The sequence below is a fragment of the Spinacia oleracea genome, chromosome 4, assembly GCF_020520425.1.
Source record: "Spinacia oleracea cultivar Varoflay chromosome 4, BTI_SOV_V1, whole genome shotgun sequence".
Classification (NCBI taxonomy): Eukaryota; Viridiplantae; Streptophyta; class Magnoliopsida; order Caryophyllales; family Amaranthaceae; genus Spinacia; species Spinacia oleracea.
The window spans coordinates 187,710,218-187,734,927 of NC_079490.1; the positions used below are offsets into that span (position 1 = coordinate 187,710,218).

General features: G+C 35.3%; 3 protein-coding genes across 6 annotated transcripts; 2 read left to right on the top strand and 1 right to left on the bottom strand.

Moving 5' to 3' along the window:
• The first annotated feature begins 7,819 nt into the window (after nt 1-7,819).
• LOC110782708 (probable WRKY transcription factor 20) lies at nt 7,820-16,936 on the top strand. 3 transcript variants are annotated; one of them, XM_021986927.2, is made up of 6 exons: nt 7,820-8,184; nt 9,890-10,081; nt 10,384-10,921; nt 11,001-11,166; nt 11,242-11,400; nt 16,383-16,936. In XM_021986927.2, exons 1-6 carry the CDS (start codon nt 7,909-7,911, stop codon nt 16,888-16,890), a joined length of 1,839 nt encoding a protein of 612 aa, XP_021842619.1. In that variant the 5' UTR covers nt 7,820-7,908; the 3' UTR covers nt 16,891-16,936. The 3 variants fall into 3 exon arrangements, with proteins under 3 accessions (XP_021842619.1, XP_056699347.1, XP_056699348.1); XM_056843369.1 differs by having other exon boundaries at nt 7,927-8,066; XM_056843370.1 differs by lacking the exon at nt 7,820-8,184 and adding an exon at nt 9,579-9,720.
• A 2,224-nt stretch (nt 16,937-19,160) lies between these two features.
• On the top strand, nt 19,161-21,758 carry LOC110782713 (uncharacterized). The gene is made up of 2 exons (XM_056843372.1): nt 19,161-19,718; nt 20,396-21,758. The coding sequence occupies exons 1-2, from the start codon at nt 19,319-19,321 to the stop codon at nt 21,001-21,003; spliced, it is 1,008 nt and encodes a 335-aa protein (XP_056699350.1). The 5' UTR covers nt 19,161-19,318; the 3' UTR covers nt 21,004-21,758.
• Nucleotides 21,029-23,935, bottom strand: LOC110782711 (scarecrow-like transcription factor PAT1). Of its 2 annotated transcripts, none has more exons than XM_021986935.2 (2): nt 23,781-23,935; nt 21,029-23,118 (listed from the first exon to the last, which is right to left on the bottom strand). In XM_021986935.2, exon 2 carries the CDS (start codon nt 23,056-23,058, stop codon nt 21,661-21,663), a length of 1,398 nt encoding a protein of 465 aa, XP_021842627.2. In that variant the 5' UTR covers nt 23,059-23,118; nt 23,781-23,935; the 3' UTR covers nt 21,029-21,660. The 2 variants fall into 2 exon arrangements, with proteins under 2 accessions (XP_021842627.2, XP_056699349.1); XM_056843371.1 differs by having other exon boundaries at nt 21,029-23,052; nt 23,781-23,933.
• Between the last annotated feature and the right edge of the window lie 775 nt (nt 23,936-24,710).

Genomic DNA, 24,710 nt, shown 5'->3' on the forward strand with positions numbered 1-24,710 from the left:
TACTCTGATCTGATCCCTGCAGGGCTTAATCACTTTAGGTTTATTAGTATACACTGATAGAAGTCAGGTGGTTGGAGACTTGGTGACTGAGAGCAAGGTCTAGGCATCCTTGTTTCCTCTCGTATGCCACAGGCTTTTTAATGGCATGTCCTTGAAACTTGAGTTGGAAGGGCAAGCCTAGACTCTTACATACACTAGTCGAAAAGACAAAAAAAACGTTGAGCAACATTTAAATTTTTTATAAATAGATTATGCTGAATGCATCAAATGAGTATTAGCCCCTGTTTAGTTCACCTTATTTCTTCTGATCTGATCTGAACTTATTTTTTCTCATCTGATTTGATCTGAACTTATTTTTCCTGATCTGATATGGTCTGATCTGATCTGATTTGATTTGATCTGATTTGATCTGATCTGATCTGATTTGATCTAATCTGATTTTTCATAACTAAGTTTAAACAAAAATCTACATTTATTAATATTAAACGACTTATTTGTAAAATAAATATTACACAAATTTATAATATTGTTATTATTTATTTGTCTTTGCTCATGATTTAACTATTTCTTATATTAGATAGACCTAGATATGATCTACATAGATCGGATATGATCTAGACATATAAGTTTTGATCTGGATTCTGATCAGGACATGATATGGACATATCAATTCTGATCTGGACATGATCTGTACAGTTCTAGACATGATCTGTACATACCAGTTCTGATCTGGACATGATTTGTACAGTCCAGTTCTGATCTGGACATGATCTGTACAGATTAGTTCTGATTTGTACAGGACATATCAATTCTGATCTAGACAGATCAATTATTCTCTAGACATGATCTGTACATATCAGTTCTGACCTGGACATGATCTGTACATATCAGTTCTGACCTGGACATGATATGTACAAACCAGTTCTGATCTAGTCATGATCTGTACAAATCAATTCTGATATGGACATGATATTTGTAGATCAATTCTGATCTGAACATAATCTATACTGAGTCGATATCTAGACCTGTTATAATCTAGACATATCGATTTTGATCTAGACATGATTTTAATTTGTACAAATCGGTTTTGATCTGAACATATCGGTTCTGTAAGGATCGGTTCTGATGTAGACAAGATCTTTGCAGATTTGAACATGATCTGTACAGATCAGTTATGATCTGGATATTATCTGATCCTATAAGTTCTGGTCTAGATATATAATGGTTCTGATCTATAAATATCAGTTCTGATATGGACATGACCTGATCATGTCGTTTCTGATATGGACTTAATGATTTTAATTTGGACATATGAATTTGAATGTTTTGTTAATGTTTCTTTAATGCCTTAAGTAATAGATTTTAATTGCAATGACAACAACATTCTTTTTTTTATTAAAACAATAATAGTAATAAAATATTAAATATAATAACAATGATATAAATATATACCAATAATAATAATGATAATAATCATCTGATCTGGTCTGGTCTGATCTGGTCTGATATGATATGATCTGATCTGAACATATTTTTTCTGGTCTGATCTGATCTGATTAAATCTAAAATAAGTAATAAGGTCCTGAAATAAGGTGAACTAAACAGGCCCTTAGTTTACATCCTAACCTTTCAAATCATGTTATTTTACAGGTGAAAGATATACTTCCTCCGCTTTTTTTTTTTGTAAATGTCATTACTTTGACCTTAACATTATTCATTTACTAAGTTTGTTGCTAATACATAAAAATCAAATGTTATTATGTAAAATGTTGTTCGATTAGTGACTATATTATTTTCATAATATCTACTTTTTACAATGTTTACAAATAGAAATTAGAGATATTTAATGTTTGACAAATTTGTCAAAACTACCTTATAAAATTGAATTTTTGTGGAAAATTACCTTATAGAAAAATGTTCTAAGTAACAACTCCCTCCGTCCAAAATGTTCTTTACGTTTGTATTTTGCACGCGAATTGACGGCTAATTAATGCGCATTGAGATTCTTTTTTGTTTATTTAAACAACGCAAATTACGTTTATTTAAACAAGGCAAATTACGTTTATTTATAATGTTTCTACTTTTATCAAAAATTTGACATTGGAAAAATAGAAAATATTTAATGTACCAATAGAAAAAGTGGGAGAGATTAAATACCGCAATGAATTTAATTAGTTAAAATAATCCTTGACACAAATATTGATAGAATATTAAAGCATTTATGTGATAATATAAAATGAAATGTAAAGAACATTTGGGACACCCGAAATGGAATACGTGAAGAACATGTTGGCACGGAGGGAGTACTTTATAAAAAAAATAAATTATGTTGTAAGATACTACATTTCGTAGGATTATGAACATTGATTCAAGATTCCGGGATTGACTTAACTAGATGTTCTCACGTGGTATCTAACGGAAAAAATGGTAATTAAGTGACATGTAAGATGCATATGGTAAAGTCAATCCCGGGATTTTGAGTCAACCTTCATAATTCGGAAAAAAATAATCCTTTCGTTCCTAAAGAAGTGTTCATACTTCTAAATCGGGGCGTTCCCTAATAAATGTCCACTTTCTATTTTTGGACCTACAATTTTTTCACTTTTCCATAAATCATGATTGTTTGTTTTTACACATTCTACACTTTTTCCACTTTTCATCCCCACACCCACTTTTATTTGTACGTTATCAATAAACAATTATCTATTTTATCCTTTCTCCAAAAAAAACTGTTAAGATCTGACTCATGAAATATCACCTGTGAAAGTCCCACATTGATAAAAGAGAAGACCGTTAATCACTTAATAAGGTCAATGAGTTACTTTCCTTATTGCCATATGGTTTTAAGGTGGAACCTCCTTTGGACTTGTTAAGTGGACTATTTCTCTTGTTGACGGGTACAGCCCAAACCCGTATTTAACAAAAACATATTTTTTTATAAGCTAGTTAATTATAATATTTTTTTATAAGGTAGTTTTTCCTCAAAACACAATTTTATAAAGTAGTTTTTGACAAATTTACCTTAATGGTTAAATGATGCATTTTGTCAATTGTTGACACCTAATTCGTGTCTCCCCTAATGCGATGATGACGATACTATTATCCTTGCTAGGTGGTTGGTGGAACTCCGTGCGGAAGTCCCAATTGCTAAAGTATATTCCAAAATCCAAAATCCAAAGTCCAATTCCAGAGCCCGTTCCCATTACGGAACTCGGTACAAAATTCAATTTCCAAAAATCAATTTCAAAATCCATACACAATCTCACCCAATGGAAATCTCCATTGGTTTTACAAGGCCCTTTCCAGTCAAAATGACATTAAGCAATCCAAAATCGGGCGTCGACCCACAAAATCGAGCATGCCGCGCCCCGTCCCGTAAAACCGAGTCCAAACACGAAATCCGAATTCAAAAAAGGCGTGTTTTTAGACGCAAACCCAAGCCTTATCCTCCAAGCAACACTACGTGCCAAATTCGTACAAATCGTACGAAGGTACATCAATACAAAATAAACCAAGGACGGTGTCATCGTCCTTGTTTTGGTGGATTCTGGGACACGTCAATAGCTCCAGGCGATGGTGGGTCTTGGCGTTTAGCCTCTTAATCCCCTATATAAACCCTCATTTCCTAAGCATTGAGGAGGAGAGATTTCTAATACAACGTCGTAATCTCCATTTTTCCTCTCAAAATCAAATACAAAATTCAAGTTCAAATCTACAATTTCCAAAATACTTAAACAATTGGGAGCACTAATCGGAAAACGAACCTAATCCTAAATAGGTAATTCCGAATCCCTAATCAAATCATTATGATGTTTTCTACTCTTTTACATTTCTAAAATTCAATACACAATTCCAAGGATGTTGTCATTTGTGTTCATACTCATGACTAGCTAGGAAACATGTTCAAAAGTGCCATATTTGGGGAGGTTTTCACTCTTGAAACTCTCCCCAAATGATTTTCTAACCACATTTTCAATATCAATATCAATATGCAAGATTCAAGCTTTATTTCGAAAATGATTAGTAAAGTGATGAGCTTTCATACTTGAAAAGTTTCTCCTTTACAACAATTTTTGAGACAGAGGGAGTAAGTTTTTAGAGTTTTACACTATTATGCCTTTAAACAATTTTGTTACTTTTCCATATTGATAATCTCCAACCTTTTTTGTGCATATATATTTTTCCTATAGGTATATATAGCGAAGCCACAAAAGACACCCATTTTATTTACATACATGACTGAGCCATAAAAAAAACATTGACAACACTAAAATCTGATTTCTAGACCTAGTGTCATCTCAATAAAGGCAGATGTTGTTTGGTTGATCATACAAAGTAGAACTCCATATGGAAAAAATTCCCCACGTATAAGCATTTCTTAAGAACTTGTTTGGTTGAACATGGGAAATAAATCCCATAGGAAGTTCCGCTTACCAAGGGATCTAGGTAAGCAACTTTATCCATTTTGTGAGAAGTGTGAGTTCACATGTTTTGTCAACTAAACAATACCACATTATACCACTTCTTAAAGTCATAGTCGATTAATTCCCATGGTTTTTCATGTCAATCAAACACCACCTTGCTACTTTTTAATAAACTAACTAGATTTTGGGCTCGGGCGATGCCCCGAAGGCAGAGTCATCACTTAAATAATTGTAACTATGCCTATTTTTCTGTAAAAATAAATAAAAACAAATCATAATTAACTCTTATTTTTATTAAATCATTTTTCTTTCTTTACTATCACTTTATTATATATTGCTTGCAAAATATAACACGTAAATTTGCATAGCCAAGTGGATAAGTCATTAGTGGTTCCAATCAAGTCATGGGTTCGAATCTTGTATTTGTAATTTTTGAATAATATTGGATGACACGTAATGACATGTGTCAAATTGAAAGAGAAAGGCGCCACGTGGCATTGTATACTTTCTTACAAACGCCTTTTAATATATTAGTATAGATAGATAGATTGACAATCATTCCTATGAGGGAACACGATTAAATTGTAAGTTAATACGGAGTAAACCTTACTCCTTAGTGACATTTTACGTCACAAAAAATTTTTAGGGTAATTTAAGGTTAGATTTTATGGCAAAAAATATCCTGAATCGATGAATAAGAACCATTTTGTTTTATCCATGTGCATTCGAACTTATATCCATGCACAGTATGAAATGGTCTGATTTTGATCTATGATGAGCAATAGATTCAGAAAACAGAGTAATTTAAATGCTAGTGGTTATGAATTTATGGTTATTGATAGGTAGTTGTTATAGATCCAGAAATGGTTGATCTGCAATTCTTTGCCAAATAATTGATCATAAATCATGTGTTTCAAAGTACATAATTGTCATGTTTCAAGTTTTGGAGTGCAAGCAGTTAGTTTGCAGCATGCATGCCCCTCTAGTGATTAGTATTTAGCATATCTCAAAGATTTTATGCTAAAAAAGACAAAATTTACCTAAATTAGGGAATTTTGAATAATACTTTTACTTGTTTAAAAAAAAATTGTAGATCTTTTATTTTTATTTTTTTATATCGTAGGTCCCATTAAAACTATTAGTAGATTTCTTTAAGAACACCATTATTAATTTGGGGGTCCTTGGATTTAGGCCATGTGACCACATTTAGGTGCCTTTTCCCTTTTGTGTATCCACCAAGTGGGTTAACTACTACTCCCTCCGTCCCATAATTATCTTCCTGTTTGACAAAAAATATGGATTTTAAGAAAAGTGGAATATAGTACATGAAAAAGTAGAATAAAGTACAAATGATGATTGAGTTGTATGGAAAAGTGGAATAAAAGAGTACATGTGAAAAAGAATATAGTACAGGGGAAAAGTGGAATATAGTACATGGGTGGGGTTTTCAATTCAATTTTAATTAATATAGTACATGAGAAAGTGGGGATCTTAGTAGCCAAAATTAGAAAAAAGAAGATAATTTTGAGACGCTCATTTAGAAAAACAAGAAGATAATTTTGGGACGGAGGGAGTAATTTAGACACAAGTATCCACATTCATAGTGACAATCATTATGATGTACCTCACTATTCAACTCCTAGTGGCGAATGATCTTGTAATCTATCACTAAGATCTATCATATTTGCCATCATTCTTTATATTAATGGATAAACTATATATATATAAAAATAAAATCCGAACTTAATCATTTGTATCTTGATAGGTACAATCAATGTTATTCAAAATCCGACCATAAGTTTATTCATATTGATTGTAAGTTGTCCAAAACGCAACACTGATTGCATATAGGAAATACATACACAACAAGGTACCCACAATTCGAAATAATTTTGTTTATCTTGTGTTTTGTAGTTTGTAATTTAAGGAGTTAAGTACGTGTTTCCGTACTAAAGAATTTATATTTGGACAATTTTCTAGTCGGCAGGGGTATCACTTAAATTTCACCACCCAACTAGGTGTAAAAATTTACACCTTTGTTCATATGCTCTACACATAAGTGATAAGTATATACTACGTGTAATATTTGATGAAGAAAATTGTGCAAGAGTGTAAAATTGTAGCTGGATGTGGGATAAAATATGCAATTAGCTAACTGCAATTTATACCTAGTCTATACCTAGTATTTAAAAAAGTATGGGGTGACACATGTCATCTAATGATCTATGAAAGAATGGTAACACATGTCATCTAATGGTATATGGTTTTCTTTTTTAAATACTAGGTATAGACTAGATATAGATGTTTATTTATAGTATACGTTTTCCCTCCCTATTTTTATGTTATGCTGGCTTAATCGGTAAAGGTGTCAATTGCTATAAGAATGGCCAACAACTTTACTACTTGTTAGTGATTAATAATTACCACATCGTTCGTCAAATATCTCAACTATTATTAACACGTACTTAACGAAACTTTAGGCACCAAATTTATTCCAAACAACCAAGCATGAAAAGTGGTTTATCTAAAATTCTCTTGTTCCATCTTAAATCTTAATGACAAACACAACATGACGGATTGAATATAGTATATGTTCCTCCGAATGTGTCTTAAACACTATTAATAATTTAATATCCTTTTTAACTAATCATAAACGTCACATTATTAGTTTCACTTAAGAAAAATGTGTTTGTCGATAATTTACTAACATGACAAGCTAGACAACACTCGATGTTTTTTAACGTCAATTTATGTTTTTGGTAAAATCTATTACTATATACTAAAAGAGACACCAGGAATAACACGTGTCAAATCCTGGTGTGTGTTTTCCCGTCAAAAACCACTTTCCCCAAAAAAGTGTATCTGTTTGATTTTATAGTTATTCTCTACCTTTTTATAAATTATTTATGTATGGAAACAAAATTTAGTTTATAAATTATGGCAATAACAGATACGGCGTAATAATAATTGAATTGGTAATATTTTAGTCAAATCGCTACATTAATAACGGAAAATATATCAATATTTTGGTCAAATTACCATATTAGCATTTTAAATATGCATATTAAATGAATAAATTTAAACGAGTATGTTAAAAATATTATAACTATGCAATAGTTAAGGAGATAATCAGTTAAATATTTTGTGAAAAAGATGATCAAAATCCGTGCGTGCACGGGATCTAATCTAATAAATAAAATAAGGTAAAGACTGGCTTTCTCGTATCTACATTCAAGTCATGTTTTCACACTAAAGACAAAACCCGCGTTATCAGGGTATCTTTAAAAAAAACAAAAAGAAAAAGAAAAAACATTCAAAACGGTGTAGTTTTATCCTCCAAAGTAGCCCCACCATTTTCCAGATCCGTTGTAACTAGTCAACACTCTCACGTCTCCCACTCTCCCTCCTCTCATTTTCATTTCTCTCTCCGCCTTTTTATTTTCCCTCCCAATTCCGAAAACACCCTTCGTCGTTGAATGCTGCGATGGACGGCTCACTAACCTCCGTCGACGGCGATTCCCCGGGAAACTCAGGGCTGATGATCGCCTCCGTCGACGGCTCTGATCTTCGCCGGAACACCAACGAAGCGTGCGCCTCCACAACTGGATCAAACCCTCAAAATAATTACAATAATAATGCAAGGTATAAATTGATGTCTCCGGCGAAGCTACCGATCTCAAGATCGGCTTGCATTACCGTGCCTCCTATGTTCAGTCCGACGTCATTTCTTGAGTCCCCCGTCTTCCTGTCCAACCTCAAGGTTTTTCTTATTTTCTCTTTTTCAACCAACTTTTTAAAAAAATTCTAGGTTTGTTAAACTCAATTTAATTTGTTTAATTTTTTTCTTAAGTCCGAGGGATAATTTTTGTTATTGAATTGGAGCTTTACATGCTTAAAATGATTGAATTTGAGCTCAATTTTTGTGCCTTTTCAAAGTGTTGGGTGTTTTTCACCCAGTCACTCGTGATGACCGATACTTATCGAGAATGTTCTGGATTTTTGGGTAGTATTAAACTGAAATTGGGGATGAGGGGTTGGTGATTTTCCTGCCAGTTAGCTCAATTTGTGAGAGTAGATACTGGAAATCGATTTCCAAGTGCTTTTTTCCGGAAATGGGTTTTCAAGTGTTTTATTCAGCTTGATGGATGATGATTTTGAGCTCATATTGCGGCAAGAATGGTTGTAGACTTTGTTGGAAACTGTTGTTGGTTTTTTTGTTAGGTTGGTGACTTGAACTCGAAAATTCGTCATCTAGAGGTTTTCTGCTTCGGGGGGAGTTTCTTTTTCCAGCAACAGGATGTAAAATCAAAATGATACACTATTTATCTTTAGGGAGATGGAAAACCTATGAAAATTTGGAGTTTTAAATGTTGTTGTTGAAGTCATTTCGATTTTGTCTCATGTTTTTTATATTTTTTTCAGTACATGTCTAATGGTGAATTTTTGGGATGTAACTGGTGGGCTGCAAGATTCTTATTTTTTAATTAATTAATATTTTTAATAGAAAAAGGTTTCAATTTGTGGTTCCAGTGTTCCACGATGTTTGTTTTTATTTTCTAAAGAATAGAAGGGGCGAAGGGGTAGAAAGAAAGAGAGCATAAAATTAGGTGCTTTGTTCAGGTGCTTACCATATAATCTTTGTTTAGATAAGTGCTTAGTAATGGGAGGGAAATAAATATAGAAAATGGGTTAATGGAGGGAAATGTAGATTCTGATGCTTGTTACGTAATATTGTTTTATTCAATTAGGTTTTCTGTGCCATCATTGATTGTTTTTCTAAAGGGTTTATATTTCTGTTGAGAATATGCTTGTGTCTTTAATCTTTGCAAGCGTTGAGCTTTTTGGTTTGGTTTAAGTTCTCTGTTGGAATCGCAGTGTTGTTTCTTCACAAAGTGTAGTTTTTTTTTTTGGCCTTTTTCCTAGCATTTGGTGCTTTTTCTTTTGATTCTTTTTGAGCTGTCTTTGTTCTTTTTTCGTGATTGGATGTCCAACAGTTCATTGCCATTTTTATACCGCATTAAGTCATTTTTCACGAGAGTATCACCTTTTTTCTACTATTCTTGATGGGTCTTGATTGGAAAAGATTGTTCCATGTTACCATTGTCCGACTACCTGGATTATGCTCCAGAATTTGCCCATTTGCTACGTATTAGTGTGTTTTGGACTTGTTTCCAGTTGCTTATTGATACTTAACTTATATAATGATATGCTAGTTCACTGAACTAACATGATAATTGATAAGCATACAAGCTTGACTAGGGTGGTAGCTCTGTTCTCTTTTCTTTTCTCTGTCTAGGTTAAGAGCCCCATCTTTATTTTTTGCTTCCATTTCCTTTTGTTGCTTATTGGTACTTAGTTATGCTTTGCTTAAAACCCACATTGTTTTATTTCTATGTAGTCATGATTCATGAATACAAAAGTTGAGAAGAATTTAATGATGTGCTGATAAGCTTTATAATTTTCAGGGAGAGCCTTCCCCAACAACTGGTTCCTTTTTCAAGTCGCAAATGATGCAGAGCTCTTCTGGTGGCTCCTCCACATTTCCATCTGTTATAAATAGCTCCAACTCCTTGGATGGTAATCAATCAAGCGGATTTGAGTTCAAACCTAATTCCGGCTCATATTCTTTTGGAGGCTTTGCTTTCTCAGGATCTCTGGTAAATATAAACTGCCATTAAGTATTTCATGTCAAAGTATTATGTGCTTGAATTTTGAACATGACCTGTACTATTCTATAACTAAATATTGAATTTATTTTTTATTGTTCTGCTAGATGGGTTGGTAGTAAATAGAAGACTGAATATTACACTGAACTCTTATTGGTAGTTTTTGGTGTCGTGTTTCAGAGCTTTATTGAGTTATAAGTTAGAGGGATTTGCTGTAAATATAGAGAATTCTGCCCTCTATCCCCTCCATAGTATGTTTCGAATCATACCTCACTCTTTCTGTTGCCACCAAGGTTTCTTCCGCAGATCTGAGCCAACAGCAAACTGGGCAAGTTAACCAAGTCCAACCGGAGTGTCCCCCTCAGTCGTCTGATCCACCTGTAGCAGTTAAAAGTGAAATGAATCCCCCAAATGAACAAAGATCAACTGTAGCTCTTCCATCCTCTAGTGTACCACCTGAAGTTGATTCCAACGAGTTCAGTCAAAAAGTCGACTCTAATAATGAAGGTCAAACACCTCCGTCTGAGCAGAAAGGACTAGGATCTCAAGTATCTGAGCGAACATCAGATGATGGCTACAATTGGAGGAAGTATGGACAGAAGCTTGTCAAGGGAAGTGAATTTCCGAGAAGTTATTATAAATGTACACATCCAAACTGCGAAGTCAAAAAATTGTTTGAGCGCTCACCTGATGGGACGATAACTGAGATTATATACAAGGGCCAGCATGATCATCCAAAACCTCAACCTAACCGCCGACTTCCTGCTGGCTCTATGTTGTCAGCACTTGAAGAGAAGTCTGACAAAGGGCCTCCCTTTAATGGTCAAGAAGGTAACTGAGACAATGCTCATTTAATCTGCTCTTTAGAGTAGCTAACATCATTTGCTTATTTCTTGTAATGATATTGCAGGATTGCTTGCAATCTCATATGGTCAAACCGTCCATAACAATGAGTCAAGTGGCACCCCTGACCAATCCTCTTGTGGGGCTAACGACAATAGTGGAGAAGTTGGTGCTTCTCAATTAAATAGGATTACAGATGATGCTGATGACGATGATCCTTACGCGAAGAGGAGGTATTGTATGCTTATAATCTTTGCCCTAAATGCACTTAATTATATGCAAGCTAATACTAATGATAATTGTACCAGGAGGATGGAAATCGGTGAAATGGACATCAATTCGGTAGTCAAGCCTATCCGAGAACCACGTGTTGTTGTTCAAACAGTGAGTGAGGTTGATATTCTTGATGATGGGTACCGCTGGCGCAAGTATGGCCAGAAGGTAGTGAGAGGAAATCCTAATCCAAGGTATATGTTGTTGACTCTGTAGTCTATACCTGATGATAAATTCTCCATGCGGTTTGTTTCATAAACTTTCAGGAACATGACATGAGTCTAAGTGCTTGTTTGTTTCGCTTGGGTATAAACTTCCAATAGGAAGTTTTATTTCATGGGAAGTTAATTTCCTTGTTAACTTCCTAGTTAATAGCTTGATGATGTTTTGTAACTTTGTTGAACTTGGGCATTCGAAGTTCATGGGAATTGACGTGGGAATGTGACTTACCAAGTGGAGGGTAGGTAAGCCACTTCTCATGTTCCATTGGAATTAACTTCCCAAGGAAGTTCCAATTCCCCCATTAACATCAATTTATGCCAACCAAACAACTTGCCATATATCCCCCCTATTTACCCCCCCTCCCCCCTATTTACTCACAACCAAATATCCCCTAATTGTTTAACAGTGGAGATCTTCTACTGCTTGAGATGAACTGACTATTTTGAGCAGAAAATTAATGGCAGAAATTATATTAATTTGCTAGAAAGATAATGAACACAAAAAAGGATACAAAGGCAGTGACTTGAGGCCACCAATCTCCAGGTTTAGTGACTTGAGGACACCACTCTCCAAAGCCTAAGCATTACCAAATTCTCAATATCTCCTCAGTAACCTAACGTGCCCGTATTTATAACCATTCTACCACACCTACCTAATTTATCTTCTAGCTAATTTTACTCACTACCTATTACGACCTCTACTATCTAGTACATTACACTGCTTTTGTGGGTGTTTGTGGTCTTTTAATGTGTATATTTATTTATTTATCAAGATCACCCAGGCTTGGCCCCTGAAGTTCAAGTGTGCCTTATCTTTAACCCGGTTTGATGTAATTCATTATTTTCTACGGGCAATTTGAAATATTAGGAGGTTGTTTGTGTTGTTACCATGTTGGGCTATCAGTTGTGTCACTGTGTGTCGTTGGAAGTGTGCCTTTTTTCAACCCTGGCTTGTTGTGATTCATTGTTTTCCACGGGCATTTTGAAATATAGGAGGTTGTGTGTAGTGTTACTGTGTTAGGCTATCAGCCTTTTCTATGTATATGCAACCCCACTTCCCATGCACCATTCTCCATGCTGGTCAAGATTATATATGTATGAAATGTGAAAGAAAATGAAAGAAGATTTCAAAACAACAAAATCTGGACGATGTCAGTTAAAGATACGGACTATCAATCTTTTTCTCCTCCAGATGGAGAGAATTTTTACTTGTATTGACCAATTGTCTTGTTTGTTGTCATGAATCTCCGGGGAAAGAAGTGTAGAACAAATAAACTGACGTAGGCATGTAGTAAAGCTATGATAAATTGTAGGACTTGAAGCACATTTTCTCTTCCAGATTGAGAGACTTTTAACTTGTATTAACTCGAATTTTAACTTGTATTAACTCGCTGAGTGGATTAACTAGTTGCCCTGTTTGTTTTCAATGAATATCTGGGGAAATAAGTATTGGACAGATAAACGGACCTAGGCATGCAGTACTTAAAGTTGAAACTGCAGGGCACTAGGAAACTGGTGATCGAAGTAATGTCTGCATGGAGTTAAGCTCTGTTGGGGAATGAGTATTGTATGAGAGACTAAGTGAAATGACAATCGTAGACGTCAAAGGTTCAGTTCAGTAATCATATAAGCTTGATTGCAATTATTGGCTTCCTAGAATAACTGGAGCAAGTGGGCACATAAGAGATAGGAATTCCTGCTTGATAGCCGAGGAACTACATCTGGTTCATTAATCATACAATCTTGATTGCAATTATTGGCTTCAGAGAATAACTGGGAGCTAGTGGGGACATAGGAGACTGGAATTCCTGTTTGATAGTCGAGGAATTGAACGAGAATAATAGGTTGTGTTAAATTGTAGAGAAGTGGACTGTCACGATATTGGACGAATCACTACATGGGGAAATTAGGTTAAAAGAGGGGTTTGAGACTTGGACATTGTTAGAGGCTTCTAGACGACTTTAGGTTGATAAACTGGCATATCTTTCTAGGGGGAGGTCAGATTTCTAGTTAGTGTGGATGAAGACAATTGGGGTTGAGTAAAAAGTCTTGGCTGTAGACCTTTAGGTAGCGTGTGGAGACGGTAAAGAAGGGCAGTGTTGCCACTGACAGACTGATTTTGAGGGTGTACTCTATGGATCATGAAGAGAAAAGTAAAAAAGTACAACTCAATTTGCTGAGGACACGTTTGTGTTATAGCCTTGTATTTCTTCTATTGTGCATGGTTTCTTGAATCTGAAACCTTCATTTCGTTAGAAAAAAAACGAGGGAAAAAGAATAAGTAGTTCAGTAAAGCAGAGAACAAGTTCTTATGATAAACCAAAAATTGTCTATTTCCTTGTTTGTTTTATGACAGAAGGGTTATGGTATTATTATCAGGGGTACATGGTAAGTATCTGATTGTCAAAACTGTCAACGGTTAATTAGTTGAAGTTTTAGATAAAGGGGACACTATCGGAAATCTGAAACAGAAAGTCAAACAGGTGCTGGGACATGGCATTTTTGAAGACATATTCCTGATTTTAAATACTTGGCATGGTTTAACGTTACAAATACTTGTAAACACATTTTAGGTTGATTTGTTTACTAGTTCTTATAAAAATGATTTCAAGCCCACAAGCCCATTTGGGAGCATTATCACATATTTTTCTCCTCTTTCCTTCCTTTCACATTTTTTTCTAATGGGTTTGTGATTCAAGAATCAAAATAAATTAAGGTGTTTGCATGAAAGTGTTCATTTTTTGTACCATATTACATACCCTTGCTAAAGTGCTGAGTGTCCGACACAAGTAGATAAGACAATCTGAAGTGGTGAAGTAACATAGTTCCTGCAGCATGTGTCCGTAGTGAAGCTAAACAAAAAGCATGTTCCCTTGTAAACTCTAGCCTTGAGACTTACCTGAGAAGATCTTATTATTCTGTTTTCAGAAAAGGCAGCTAGATAGCATGGTTTTACAGAATTCCCTTCACCTTATCCGCTTCAAAACCATGAGATCTCAAATTCCCAATCTTGCAATGTGGGTTCAATTTTCATTTGCAGTGCTCCTTGTACTCCTCTTCTCCTGTAAAGCCTAGTTTACCTTTTAGGACAAAAAAACTCCTCCAAAGAGTTGAGGAAACAAGCAATTATTTTATTTTGGTTAGTGCCGTAGCAGTCCTTCTGAAGTGAAGGAAATCATCAGTTTTAATTATGTATGTTCAGAACTCTGCACCAGGTGTTAGCTTTCTTTTCTAGAGGAGCGTTGGACTTGCAAAATAAAGTTAGACATACAAAATGGCTGATAGTTATTGGTGGAAAGGAGATGGGATTAAAGAGTTTTTCTGGTTATTTTCCTAGTTGGCCCTGTTTCCAGACCTCTATCTGCATCAGTCAAATGCTGAAGAATCTCAAGAGATAAGTACAGTAACCAGTTGCCTGCCCATCGTAAGAATTTTTCTAAGGTAGTTCAATTTCCAGAAAGCTCACTGACTCACTTGTGAACTGTTTTTGGTTATCCAAATCAAAACCACAGGTTAGTTGAAGCCTTGAAGGTGGTTCTTGGAAAAAAGAAACAGGATGGGGTGTCCTTATAAATGTCCCTTTCTGCCACTATCACCGTGTACTAGAAAGACAGGATAAACTGCATTAACTAATCCCCTGTAGACAGGTGGACATCTTTTTTAGGGAATAGGAATTTGCTTTTGGTGCAAAGGGAATAGGAATTTGTTGAACATGTGGATGTTGATTTCCAACTTTTGGATTATCTGAACATGTATAAGATGGTGAAGTTTGGCGAAAAGGTAGCGACCAAGTTGATAAACTTGTAGCTACTAGAATAAGTTGATTTTGGTGAGGTCAATAGGTATGTGGCTCTGTCATATCCATCTTTTTGACCATTTGGCTTGGATTGTGTGGTGATTTTTTAGTCTAACCAAAATCATTGTTAGTTTTTTATTCCCTAGAGGGTCAGGCTGTAGAACTACTGCAATTATAGTTGATACTTGATACTGCGTGTATATTACGGAGTAGTGTTTTCCATTTCAACTTTACCAAGTTATTTTAGAAAATAATTACATTATTCTTCTACCCTACCCTTGCTCCGGTGACCTTCCCCTTCTCTTCTCCCATGCATGTCCCATTCTCTTCTGTATTATTCCCCTAATGTCCTCCCCTTTTATGGCAAGCATGCTTTCTATTGACTCATCAAAAAAATTCCAGTCCCTAATAATCCATTTGAGTAAGTCTCATAAACAAGCAATGCACTTTGCAAGACCCAACTCCATATTTTGCAATTCGAAAAGATAGAACTTGAACCACTCCCCCCCCCCCCCCCCCCCCCCCCACATCAAGTTGTTGTTCATGAATAAATTTTTTTGTCAACTCAAGACAACCCTGGTTCAATATTTTTTTAATTTCCCAAGCATCTCTTGTTTTTATCTCGAGTTCTCATGAATCCAATAAAGAAGCATAATGACCCTTGTTTTTTAATCCTTAAAATTCCAGTATTTTGACTTGGGATTATAAATTTACAATAGACATAATTTTAAGTTGCTCACTGTGCTCATTAATTGTAAATTGCGAATAGCCATTACATTTCAAAAGAAAGATCTACTGGATACAATATCCTTGTTAGTGCATTAGCAAGGCTGCCCTTGCTTGCCTTTCTTTTCCTAGCTGGTCAGAAGCCTTTTTAGAGGCAATTGGGATAATGTAAATGCTAATGTTGTACTCAAAAAAAGCACATCCATTCTTGGCATGACTAAGCATCTTGGCAATCAGATGATAGCTAACAGTGTCACGGAATATGAATTATCCTTGTACCAGGCTTTTTTTTTTTTTTTTTTTTCTTGGGAGTTAGGCATGATTAAAACATTCATTTCATCAGGAAGCATTTTTGGCCAATTTATTCAGAAATTTTACATTGGGTTTCACACAATGCACTGCACATGACTGTCCCTCATTGTTTGTTTTGCAGGAGTTATTACAAGTGTACTCATCCTGGATGCCCAGTTCGAAAACATGTTGAGAGGGCATCTCATGACCCTAAAGCTGTCATAACCACATACGAGGGGAAACATAATCATGAAGTGCCTACTGCTCGTAATAGTAGCCACGACACAGCAGCCCCGCAAGCAGCGAGTCTGGCATCAAGGATGGGGTCACGTGAAGGCAATGACGCAGTAAGCCTGGATCTTGGTGTGGGGATTAGGTCAGGTTCTGGGTTCGTTCCTGGTCATCATCACCAGCAGGGTATGGGTGGTGAACATTTACCCGGCCAGCCCCAGTTTAGCAGTCATAATCTTTTGTTGCTTCAACCAAACCCAATGTCGAATTATCCTGGTTATGTAAATGGTGGTATGGTGCTGTATGGTTCTAGGGAAAACCATAGTCAAGGGAATAATAGTATTGGAAATCAGCCTGTAAATCACTCTTCTGCTAATTCATATCAGCAGAACATGGGAAGAATACTCATGGGTCCCTAGATAAAGAAGAAGAAACAAAAATACAACAATTTCTTTTCTTCTCTCATTTATATGTTTTATTTGCTTCTTTTATTTAAATAGGATGGCTAGGTATCGAAAATTTAGCAAAATCAAGTTGTCTTTGCTTGTTAGCTATTCCTGATCATTATGTCTCATTTCAACTGTCGTCCTAACCAGAAATACAGTAAATCCAGTCAGCCGAGCCGAGCCGAGCCAAGAGCTTGTGTACAGTTGTAAACTTAGCATAAGATTAAGAATATTTTGTTTGAAATGAAAAAAAGAAAAAAAAAATGTTCCTTATTACAGAAATTATTGTGTAGCTTTGCAAATTTTCAACTTGGTTTCTGGAAATCTTTTTAGTTGTTACGATGAAGCTGATCAACAAGATGCAACTTTAATTTCATTCACATTTGAACTACTCCGTATTACAGATGCAGAATTGAACACATCTTACAGGAAATGTGGACCTTCTTCCCTAAAATCAGCACATGTATGTGGATGCAAATACTTCGTATTTAAAGTTTTGTTTGGTAAGATAGAATTTATGTAGTTTCAGTTTTCATTGTGTGTACTCGTTGTCAATAAGGGAAAAGAAAATCTAAGTTCCAGCAGAATTTGTCGCTTATTATTACTCCCTCCGTCCCAAAATTATCTTCCTGCTTTTCTAAACGAGCGTCCCAAAATTATCTTCCTGTTTCTAATTTTGACTACTAAGGTCCCCACTTTCTCATGTACTATATTAATTAAAATTGAATTGAAAACCCCACTCATATGCTATATTCCACTTTTCCCATGTACTATATTATCTTTCACATGTACTTTATTCCACTTTTCCATACAACTCAATCATCATTTGTACTTTATTCCACTTTTTCATGCACTTTATTCCACTTTTCTTAAAATCCGTAATTTTGGTCAAACAGGAAGATAATTATGGGACGGAGGGAGTATTACAGAACAAAAAAGAACATAAGAGATGTGTAAAATGGAGAATAACTAACCATCTGATCTGAATTTGTCCCAACAGTATTTGTTTTGCAGGACCACAGCAAGTTCCAACAGAAAGGATAGACCCAACTCAACATGCCCACCAAACTAACTGCTCCCCAATGTACATTAAAGCCCTTGTACTAGCTGTTTTTCCCGACTACAGGATTCACAAAAGGTAATGATATAGACGAGATTTTATTTCAAATCCTCGGGATCCTATTCCAGTTTTCCTGTCCTATCAATGTAGTTAGCTGTCAATCTTATATACACATAAGTGTAGTGACATAACCCATTTCAAATTGTTGTCACATTATTCCATCCAGTTTTCACTCAAATAACCTTTATAAATTATTACAACTATGTCCAAACATCACGATATCGAAAATGTGAATTTGAATCTCATCCACTATTTGTAATTTATATTGCACTTGTGACTCATTTGGAAAAATTAAGGGAAATTCTCTACAGTAGCATTATACTTTTACAAATTCTCATTGGTAACAAAATTTTTAACACTTTCTCTAAAATAACATTAATAATATATAATCTTTCTAAAATAGCATTATTTTAATAATTTCAATCTAATTAACTAAAGTAATATTGACCATGGTTAAATATCAAGAATTACTACCTATTAATTGCTCCCCATTTGTGTAAACAGTGATCGGCATGCTTTTTTTTTTTTTTTTTTTACTAATTTCTGAAAGAGCACCTTATCCTCTGTTATTTCTCTTATTTACGAAATTCTTCTCGTCTTTAAAATAAATAAAAAATCAGAACTTTTGAGAACAAATAGCATACCTGAAGTTAGTTTATGCGCAAAAGCATTTTGCTGAACTAATTACACGTGATCTATGATTTTTCCTAAGCATGGTAATTTATAGACCAATTGACCAATTGTATTTGTTCGGGCAAAAGAGGAATGACAGATATGTACGTTTGTTTGAAAAATTATTCAGTTAATGGAAAGCATTAACTTATAATTCACGGCAATCTAATTGTCTGCTATGTCAATGGTATAAGAGCTTAACCATGGTCAATATTATTTTAGTTAATTAGGTTAAAATTATTAAAATAATGCTATTTTAGAGAGATTATATATTATTAATGCTATTTTAGAGAAAGTGTTAAAAATTTTGTTATCAATGAGAATTTGCAAAAGTATAATGCTACCGTAGAGAATTTCCCAAAAATAAATTAAAGCAACTCAATTTGCATAGACTGTTAACACTAATTTCATCAGGCAGTAATTTATTATTTTCACATTCAAAACGTAAGGATATAATTCATCCAATAACCTTGCACAAATCATTGTTCGATTAGACACAATTAATAACTTACCATAAACCCATAGCTCTAGAAATTATTCAACCGTTCCCTTTCTTTAATATACAAAGAAACAAATAGAATTTGTCTTATAATAAAACAAAATTTAATCATGATAGTAAGTAGAAAATCTCTTAATTTCCTCTGTTTTTTCCTCTGGTTTTTTCTTTTCTCTACAAAGCTGTTGCAATTTAGCCAAGTTTTGGTAAACTTCCCCATTAAACCTCTAAATTTAGCACATTCACACAACAAATGCATGTTGGCAATGTGGATTTCATTTAACAGTTGTAGAAAGAAGGTGGATGATGTCATTTGTCAGCCAAAGAAACTCTCCAAGCAAAGAAGCCAAGACCCAGATGAGCATGAGCATGAGCATGAGCTTGAGCATGAGCATGAGCATGAGCATGAGCATGAGCATGAGCATGAGCATGAGCATGAGCTTCTCACTGGTAGTAAAACTATGGAGAGCATGCTAAGTTACAAGCAAACTGCCCCTCCTAGAAGCTTCAAAGGTATTCCTACACATCTCAAACTTTTATTTTTCGTTGTTGATAAGATGAAGGATCTTACTGGATGAGTCATTTCCGTAAGCTTAGCCCTTGAAAGTGGAGGGAGAGGATAAGAGGACTAAATTTCCACTTCTGTAAATCCTAGTGGTAGGATTCGAAATTTCGAACCCTTAGCCGTTGGTCTAAGGTTGAAATCTTGCCCCAAGAGGCCTAAGATCAAGTAATGCCATTGTCATTGTTGAAAAACATTATCTTTATAGGCCTGTTTGGCAATTAGCTGTTGGTTGTTTTTTTTGGCTTGTTTGACTAGCTGTTTGTGTTGCCTGTTTGAATGTAGATTTTCTAAAAATGTATTTGGTAAAGTACTGAAGTTGGCTATTTTTCATACAAAATGTAATTACTAAAGTGAAAAGCCAACAACCAATGTAAAAAACTACTATTTCTATCTTTTGAGTTATGGCGGAAAAGTTGGCTTTAGCCAAGGAAAAAAGTGAAAAACCATTTACCAAACATATATTATTGGTTGTTTGACCACAAAAAAAGAAAGCCAAAAGCCAATAAAAAGCTGCAAAAAACCAATTACCAAACATGCCAATATCTCTCATGCTCTAACTTCAAAACATACCAATCAGCCTTTCAACACAAAAAAATGTAATCCTAATTTTAATTTGCAACTGCAGAAATTGGTATAGGAGACCCATCAAGGAACATCATCGAAAAGATCCTTGGAGATGCTTTAACAAACCCGAAAAAGAAAATGTGGAAGATCAGAAAGGTATTCAGAGTGAAGAACTCACCTGAAGTCATAGAGAAGTTTGAGAAGTACAGAGACTTGATGAAGCAGAAAGCTTTGGAGACTGGAAACAAGCAGCAACCCAGGAGCTTGGTTGATGGGAATGAGCTCTTATGCTTCTATGTCACTACCATGACTTGCCACAGCAGACAATCAAAGCTATTCTCAGGACTTTGTGAACGTTCTGACTGTAATCTGTGCCGGATTATATGCTCTAGTTTTGACATCAAGTACACAGCAATGTCAGGGATTCAACTATGTATCAGCAGTGAGGCTTTAAGGGAGAGTATAACAGCAGTTTCAAAGGGAAATAATTCTAAAAGGGCAGTGATTATCTGCAGGATTATAGCAGGAAGAATAAAAGGGAAAAATGATAGAACAAATGAAGACTACGATTCGATTAAAAATTACAGAGGCTTTTGTTTCAAGTCTGAGCATTTGTTAGTCAAGAACCCTAATGCTGTACTTCCTTGTTTTGTTCTAGTATTGAACTAAGTTGGGACTATTCTTTTCTATCATGTACAAAAACTAGAAATAATATCAATTGAATAGCAAACATAACGGTTTTGATTCCTTCGAAAGCTGTGGTTTTTTTCAGCTTCAGCACAAAGGACCAGTACAGGAGTGTGAATTTGAGGAAAGCATAAGAAAACTTCTCACCATTTCATGAAAGGGAGAAAACCACAACATAAACATAACTACAACTTACTCGCTAACAGATTAAAGCTGGAGTAATCAAATGGCTAAAATCTAGACAAGCATCATGTTATGTGATAGAACCTTGAGAAGATTGCAGCAGCGGCATAAAAAATGCCCTCAATTATGGCGACAGCTCATCTTTCATACGGATGGAAAACCAGGCTAGATTATTAGCCACTTCACTGATGGTATGATAGATGTTGACAGTGCATTTCAAGTGGAGAAATCTGTTCAGTTTCCAGGCCTGAGCATCAGTTTTGAGGCCTGGGCATCCGTTTCAGGTTCTGACTTCTGAGTGGGTGATGTTGAAGTCTCTTGGTAGTGAAAGTCCTCTTTATGACCAATAATATTTGGAGCTCCACCTCTGAAATAATTTCAATATTGGAAGTTGGACATATATATAATACGGAGTACTTCGTTGCGAATTAAATCGTCCACCCATTTTGTTGAACCTTACTGCCATGCGCAAGATGTAACCATTGCTCGGTTCATCCACCCAAGGTAAAGAGTTCCATCTCTCTCTTCAAGTCCATAACTCCTGCTGTACTTGTGCAATAAGTTCTTGATAGTAGCATTTACTAGCGGGCTCAAAGGATACGGTCTGAACCCAGCCATTGAAAACCTGGATCTCCACTTCCCATGTAGCTCATGCCGCTCTATTCTCTCAGCACCCTCACATGCTATAATGTTAACAATCTCTTTCGCTAAACAGTGCTGCTCAACGTTGATACGCTCCTTGCGATCCCTTGGGAGGGTGACATTGATTGACTCGAAAATTGCAGAATAATAATCAAGGGTCTCAAGAAACCGAGGATAAAACGGAGCTGAATTTGTGTTCAATTCATACTCAACGAGGGTAACCACCTTGGGTGACCAGCTCTTTACAAGCCTCAACAACGTGTCACGATGATTCTGAGGTCCAACACTCTCATCTGGTATGTGGTGCAACAAGAAGGGAAAATTAACAGCCAAAGCTTCTTCAGATTTCAAAACTAGGTTTTGAATTTTAACCTCATTATTACAACTAAGTGCTGCAGCATGAAACTCGAAGGGTAGGTTACACGCCTTAGCAAGCGTACACAGTCTCTCCCCTACAATGTTGACTCCTCCTCCACGAGCAAACTGAGACGTGGAATCATCAATGCCTGTTATACGAACTCGTGGGGGCCCACCGGGTCGAGCTGCCAATGCTTGGATAAGGCTAAGCCACTGACTCCCTTGAGCAATCTGAAAATCAATGATATGGATTCTGTCCTCATTCTTCAGGGCCTCAGCAATTGCTCCATTTGCTGACATATACCCAAACTTGAAATATGGGCAAACTTCATAGAGAACTTGCATATAAGAGAGGAATTCACCGCTAGTAGGTTCCTTACAGTTTAAGGCTTTGTAGATGGAAATTCCCGAAGAAGAATATCGTGCAATTAACCCTTCTAATATGTAAGCTCCCAACCTTTGAATTGGTTCACCAGAAACCGAAACCATGTGTTGTAGCTCAGAAATCAACCACTCAGCTGTCAACAAATCTTCATTAGATACCGCTTTTGCGCAAGCAATTAGCACCTCTTTAAGTTCCCCTCTTGATATCATCTCCCCTAAATGCTGCCAATTATTGGAGTCAAAGTTATCTGAAGTAGGTTCCATCATAACAGTCTCAAGTTCTCTGAGTTGGTCCCTTAGATTATCATTGTCACTTGAAGGGGATTCATGATCGAGCAGTGAAACTGTGCTCCCATTACCAGAGTAGCTTCCAGTTGATGGAGATCCACAAAAGTTATCCTTTTCCACACCACTTAACAATGAAGATTCAAAGGTGCAATATATCCCTTGAAGATTTCTAAGATTCTGCATTTTGTATATTCACCTTGGTTCAGATCTCGGAACAAAACCAATGTAAAAAGAAAACCAATTCTGCATATATTGAAGCAAATAAAACAGCTTCAGATAACCGATGTCGAAATCATACAAAAGAAACTACAGCAAGGAGCTGGCTTTGTGGTCATCATTAATACATTATTTATTCTGCAATTCACTGAATTACTCAGGCTTATCACTCAATTAAACAAATCTGAAATGGACAAAATTCACTTAATTTCATGAAACTTTCAAGACAAATTACTTCATACTCCAACAAGCAGAAAATTACACAGACAAAACCCTAAAAAAGTTCAAACAATTTGAAACCCCAACTACCCTGACAACATCTTATTGAATCATCTGATCCAGCAAAGTTTAGCATCAAATTCAATTTGCCAAACCCCTTATTAGACTAAAAATACCCAAGAACAAAAGATTTAAAGATTCAATCTTTCAATCACTACAACACTTACAAATCAAGAACAATCACTAGCTTATGCAATAAGAAACACAAAACGAACAAGTTACCCCAGAAACAACTACCCATTTCCATCAACTACTATCCCAAACATGAAATTCCTCCCCAAAAAAAAAAAAAAAGCAATTTCTAATTTTCTATTATACACTATGGCCAAATCAAAACACACCCACACCATAGAAAAGTATAAAACCATATGAATTCAGAAAGATGATAAGTATGAGTAGTTTGTACTAACCAGATTTACGGTTCAATTAAGAGCTGTTGCCTCTCTGATACGCCACTAAAGTTCAAGTCCGAAAACAATCAATTTATAGGCCTCTATCAAAACCACCTGAAGAAGGTCAATTTAGTTCTTCAAAAGGTCTTGCGCGTACAAGGTGTACAATAAATTTATTGTACACCAAGATAACTTTTATCAATTTTTTTAAACTTTAACCTAATTTTGATTAACTTTTATATTAGTACAAAAAAAGTTGATAGGAATGGTTAAATGATTAATTTTATATATTATTAGTGGTTTTGAAGAAATAAGTTTTACTGAAATGAAAAAAATTATCACTAAAAAATTGATAACTTTTACGTATAAAAGCTTAACTTTTAAATATTTTGATCTAATTTTTACTCCGGTGTACAATATTTATTGTACACCTTTTGTAAATAAGAATTTGTGTTAGCTCTTAGTTTTACTCGGTAAGAGAGAATATCTTGAATCCTTTATAGGGAAAGTCCAACAATATTTGACCTTGTTCTTGGCAAAAATTACAATTCTGCCACGTAAAACTTTCTTTTTCTGGTGTTGGTGGGTTTGTGCCACGTGGTCAAACATTGGGTTCTTTTTTTTTTGTTCTTTTTTTGTAGGTTTCCAAGAAATGGGTAAACTAAACTAGTTTTTGGTCAACATTTGACGATTTTTGTGCAACGAAGTTTTCTTAATTAGTCTTCTACCGACTACAATAAATAATAATAATCCAAGAGGATTAGACGTTGAATATGGTTGTACGGATTAGTATTCAACATACTTTTCTTGCTTAGTTATTATTGACATGTGACCATTAGATATATAAGGGGAAAAAAACGTGTGTTTTATTCTTGCACACATTTGACATGTGGTGGACTCTAACCTCCTGTTACTAGACAATCCGTAAATAATAGGAGAATAAATCTC

Coding starts and splice junctions, on each gene's coding strand:
- LOC110782708 (XM_021986927.2), top strand. CDS start 7,909: ATGGACGGCTCACTAACCTCCGTCGACGGCGATTCCCCGGGAAACTCA. Junction 10,082..10,383: donor TTGCTTTCTCAGGATCTCTG/GTAAATATAAAC, acceptor GTTGCCACCAAG/GTTTCTTCCGCAGATCTGAG. Junction 10,922..11,000: donor TCCCTTTAATGGTCAAGAAG/GTAACTGAGACA, acceptor ATGATATTGCAG/GATTGCTTGCAATCTCATAT.
- LOC110782713 (XM_056843372.1), top strand. CDS start 19,319: ATGATAGTAAGTAGAAAATCTCTTAATTTCCTCTGTTTTTTCCTCTGG. Junction 19,719..20,395: donor CCCTCCTAGAAGCTTCAAAG/GTATTCCTACAC, acceptor TTGCAACTGCAG/AAATTGGTATAGGAGACCCA.
- LOC110782711 (XM_021986935.2), bottom strand. CDS start 23,058: ATGCAGAATCTTAGAAATCTTCAAGGGATATATTGCACCTTTGAATCT.